At 31.2% G+C, this 5,195-nt stretch overlaps 1 protein-coding gene across 6 annotated transcripts; it reads left to right on the forward strand.

Moving 5' to 3' along the window:
- LOC107643489 lies at window positions 1,167-5,195 on the forward strand. Of its 6 annotated transcripts, none has more exons than XR_002362689.1 (10): window positions 1,167-1,388; window positions 1,442-1,549; window positions 1,653-1,713; window positions 1,886-2,011; window positions 2,171-2,316; window positions 2,590-2,782; window positions 3,072-3,175; window positions 3,281-3,341; window positions 3,436-3,498; window positions 3,786-5,195. XR_002362689.1 is itself a non-coding variant. In XM_016347159.2 (8 exons), exons 3-6 carry the CDS (start codon window positions 1,964-1,966, stop codon window positions 3,314-3,316), a joined length of 423 nt encoding a protein of 140 aa, XP_016202645.1. In that variant the 5' UTR covers window positions 1,167-1,388; window positions 1,653-1,713; window positions 1,886-1,963; the 3' UTR covers window positions 3,317-3,341; window positions 3,436-3,498; window positions 3,786-5,195. The 6 variants fall into 6 exon arrangements, 1 of the variants encoding a protein (XP_016202645.1); XR_002362688.1 differs by having other exon boundaries at window positions 1,168-1,388; window positions 1,458-1,549; XR_002362690.1 differs by lacking the exon at window positions 1,442-1,549 and having other exon boundaries at window positions 1,168-1,388; window positions 3,786-3,865; window positions 4,799-5,132.

Genomic DNA, 5,195 nt, shown 5'->3' on the forward strand with positions numbered 1-5,195 from the left:
CAAGAAAGAATAGGCTAATTAATTAATAAGAATAATATATAATTAATGTTAAAGCGATCAAAATTCATCATACATGCAGCTTCATATTAACAATAAATCCCCAAAAGAACTAAAGAAATTCATGGTACTTAAAAGATGTACTCTATTTTATACATTTCCAAAACATCATCTCCCTTAATAGTCAAATATGATCTCTATTAAAGATATACATTATCTACAAGTTTAGTAGCATTGTATATAGATATACTTAGTGTGTTCAAATTTCACTTAATCCTCGTTTCAGTATATCAACTATTCATTTCACAGTAGCTTAGTAGCAAATCGATTATTATATGGGTAATGTTAGGTAGCCAGAAAATAATTACAATATAAAAATGTCACATAAAAATTTTCATTCTCTTAATAAGAAAGTGACATATACCTCCTTATCAGTTATCCTCCTTATCACCTATCTCCTTATCACTTATCATCCTTATCACCTATTATTTTGCTGCATTTTTGATGTCATTAATGTTCTTTCCAAAATCAATTTCAGTTTCTCTCAAATCAAATCCCTAACATCTCTCAATCGCATTATTATCCATTAAAATGTAATAATTCTTTGCAAAAATTATAAAAATTAAATTAAAAATCTAATAGTAAGAGATATGATATTATAATTAATATATGATTAATAAGTGGAGTTGATAAGACTATGATAAGTGGAATGATAAGAGAGTGGGATAAAAAATAAAACTATTATTAAGTGATGTAAATAAAGTAAATTATGGAAAGTTTTGAGTAATTATGGCTGAAAATTTTTGGTTACCAAACTTTTTCCTTATTATATATGGATTGTTAACTCTCCAATACAAATTCTTTTTAGAGAATTATTACAGACGGATATTTCCAACAGATTTTATCCCACGAAAATACAAACAGAATTTTAGAGGGATTTTTTGTCCAAAAACCAAAAAAATGAATTAGCATAAATTACAGACGGAAAAAAGAATCCGTCAATAATTCCGTCAGAAAAATTATTTTTTTTTCGTGGGAAATGGTTACAGACGGAAAATCCGTCTGTAATTAAAAGGGCAAAACGCTTCATTTTATTAAATTATTACAGACGGAAAAATCCGTCTGTAATTTAAAATTTTCCGTCAAAAATATTAAGTTAACCCTAACTCACATCCTATCCTCTCGATGCACTCACACTCCACACTCTCTGTCATAGGAGCTTCTTCATATCCTCTCATATCCTATCCTCTCAGAGCTTCTTCCTCTCTCCGTCCACGCTCTCTCCATCATAGGAGCTTCTTTCACCGCCGTCGCTCTCTCCATCGCTCCGTCCACGATCTCATCACTGACAGCAATGGCCATTCGTTGGTCATCTTCATCCACCGGTTCAGGTATGGTTTTGCATGGCTTTCAATTTTTGAATTCTTCTCATTTGAAATCATAGTTCCTGTGCTGTTCAGGTATGGCTTCAGGAATCGAAACTATTACACACTAAACAAACCAACAAACCCTAGCAACAACATTATCAATCTTACTCTCACTTTGTAAACTTGTCTGTCTCTTCGAACCCTAGCTTTTCTTTCAAAACGGCTTATGTATTTATTTATTTATTCATTCCCTGTTTCAATTTAATTTTGAATGATTTTTTTCTTTAGGAAGTGCAGCGATTAGAATCTTCTCTGGTTAGATTTTCAAGCAGTGAAACTGTTACTGCAGGTTAGATTCTTCTTTTCAGGGCTATGCATTGTAACTGTTTGTGATTATATCTTGCTTATAGAGGGGTTAACATTGCAATGCTCATGGCTTGTTTTTTTATTTTTCTCTAATAATAACTCATGGCATTGTTGCATTGTATGTCTATTAATTTGTTTTCATTTTTATTTCACAGAATTCTGCAGTGAAGAATGCCATTCCATACTATAGTACCAGGAAAAAACCATCTACTTTGAAAAATGAGAGAGAAAACATGAAAGATCAACTGGACCTTCGCTATAGTAGCAAAAATCAGAGTGAGGTACGTTTTGAATACTTACTTCATTCTATTCTATATCCTAGTCCAATATTACAATGTATAGTTCATAATTTTAATTTTGCTGGCCATATCAAGTGGTTGCATTTTCACTGAAATAATGCCTTTCTGATCTTTTGTTTCATATCTCCTTTCTCTTAATAGGTGGAAGTGGAAACTGAACCTGGAATTCTTGATGAAAGTATTAATGCTGTAGAAATAGATCCAGTATCAAAGATTCAGTCATCACTTGATAGTTCTCTTGCAAAAGCTACAAAAACGAATAACATACATGAAGGTCAACTTAATAGGTTAGAGGAACAGTTTGTGCCTTTGGCATGAAGTTTGTCAATAAATACTAGGAGCCTTGAGTTGATAAGCTGTGATTAATTATCACCTTTCTATGTTGTTTCCAATAGAAAAATTGATTGGAAAAGAATTTTTTTAGTGCCTTATAAGAATTGAATTTAGATAGTTTTTCACATGAACTAATTTCTGGCGCCATAAGTATATTATATAACTATGGTTAATAGGTTAATACTATATTATATATAATCTACTTCCTTCTATTTATGAACTTGCAGATCCCAAGGCCATGCAAATGGTTCAATAAAATCAATGGGGGAAGGAGAACTTGTGACAAAAGAAAAATTTGAACGTATAAAATCAATGCTAGAGGCAGAGTTAAGTGATATTCAAGAGCGGTACTTCCACATGAGCCTTAAATATGCTGAGGTAGAAGCTGAGCGTGAAGAACTTGTGATGAAGCTCAAAGAGGTTAGAAACATAAAAGGCTGGCTCTCATAACACACCCAATTTTTTGCCCTTTGTTTGAGGCCACCAATCTCAGATACATTGTTTCACGAATTTGAAGCTATCACAGTTTTCAATATACAAAATAGGATGTATCTTCTGCAATGAACCATTGGCTTAAGAGTATATAATATACAAACTATAGGAGTCATTGTAAATATAAAAAATTTTGAAGGTAGAATATCATTCAGCAAATGATGTTGTTTGTCTTGGAATTTTTCATGTACATTATATATATTTTTTATATCTATAGGTCTCTTCCATAACCTCAGAAAAGAGGTGAATGGCTTGAGAATTGGTTTGGAAATGAGAATTGCACAGTTAGAGAATGAGAAGAGTTCCTTACTTCAAAAAGAGGTGAATGGCTTGAGAATTATTTTTCACTTCTAAAACTTACGAGCATCGAATTTTAAGAACTAGTTGTTAAGATAATTCATTTCCTGTATTGTTTTCACTTTTCAGGTTGGATTGATGGAAGAAACCAAGCGTGCTGAGTGAAAAAGAAATTTTGAGCCTTAAAGTGGTACAAATTGCTCCATCAACTTTGTCATTTCATGCTCTTATTTTTTTAATGGAAGTTGGCTGAAGGTCTAATTCTGACATACCTTTTTCTACAGGAGAATTTACTGGAAAAAATTAATCTTCTTGAGAGTGATTTGAGTTCCTTTGTTGAGAACGAGGTAACAACAAGATTATTCTCCCATATGTTATTGCATTGAAATTAGCATTGCTAATGACTTGGGCTTTCTTATGTTAAATTAGTTTTTTAAATTATCTTAGCATTGTCAGTAGGTTGCTGATCTTTATATGCTAATGAATGACATCTATGAGCATTAATTTTGTGTCAGAAAATGAAATTAGTATTAAAATATAATGAACTTAATGACAGGCAATGTTGAGTATCTTTCATTGGCATTCTTTGGTTTCAGTTATTTCTAGTGTTCTCATCATGTGTCCTTTTTTCTAGTTTTCTAGGCACTTGCAGCATTAGTACTTAAGACTGGTGTTACCATTCAGCAACGTGCAGAGAGACTCTTCTTCACAAAGGTAATTTGTACTCCTTTATGAAGTAGGATATACTTCCAGTGGCTTTTATATTCAAATCCTGTATGCTTCATCTCCAAATTTGGTTGATGCTTTTGCTCCTGGAATTTTTATTGAATTTGTTTTGCATTCTAATAAACTATGTCTGTACAATTTTGGTTGACTAACTGACATAACAAATTTTCAATCCTCCATTTTAAACAATATTTGCAATAATATAATTATATAGAAGGGTCAGTTAGTTGCTGTTAAAGGAATGGATTCACAGTTTTAATTTTTGTCAAACACTAGACAAAGCAATGATTTTTTTGGAAGAACTTAGAAAATTGTAATAGTACTGGGATAAGATTTATTTATTTATTTTTTTTCTGAAATAAATGGTTTTTGGATTTAGATTGAAGATGGTTTGAAAGGGTAAAAATAATAAAATGGTTTTTTGAACTTAAGTTGAAGATGAAGATGTTTGATGGAAGCAAGAATGAAGTGACTTGCATTGAATTTGGTTTCTATATTGGGTTTGTTACTTTGTTTCCACCTACCATTGCTGATATATAGCTGAGTGAACTTTGGTACATGTCATGAAATCTATTATGATCAGTTCCACATAAATTAAACTCCAAAGGACCTCTTAATATTTATTCCTTGTATGATTAGCTTACAGATACAAATAATTACTAATATTTTTCTAGTGCTTATTAACCTTGGTGTTTCATTCATATAGATATATATCATAGAAGATTATATAGACACAGTTATACATACATATAAAAAATCTCTGACATATATAGCATTATTTAATTTCCATATTTTTCAGAACTATATGTAATATAAAAGGTTATATCCATTATGAAGCATTTAAGCTTATCATCAAATTCTAAAGATAAAAAGTGGTCTCAGATGTCTTAATAACATAAAAGTTTGATGGTGAGTATGAAGGTGAGCTGTAACAGGTTCATGTAGCATAGTCCAGAAAGTTGTGAGGAATGCTGGGATGATGAAGAAGAAGCAGTAGCAGCAGAAAGAGCAAGTGAAGTGAATTTTACAGATGAGATAAGTGGAATTAACACAGGATCTCCTTCACCAACTTCATCTAATGAATCCTCTATTACAAGTTAATTATTAGAGCAGCGAAAATTGTTCAAATGAGTTAGGAAATTGAATAGGAGTTGCTTGCAGCATAGATCTTTTAATTTACTAATATGAGAAAAATTATTTAGAGCCCTTTGGATACCCATTAACGACTTTTAATTTACTCAATAAACTTTGTTGATGTATGGTTGTTATTTATTATTATAGTTGATGTATCAATACATATTGTTTATATTTTGAATTA

The sequence above is a fragment of the Arachis ipaensis genome, chromosome B05 (assembly GCF_000816755.2).
Source record: "Arachis ipaensis cultivar K30076 chromosome B05, Araip1.1, whole genome shotgun sequence".
Lineage (NCBI taxonomy): Eukaryota > Viridiplantae > Streptophyta > Magnoliopsida > Fabales > Fabaceae > Arachis > Arachis ipaensis.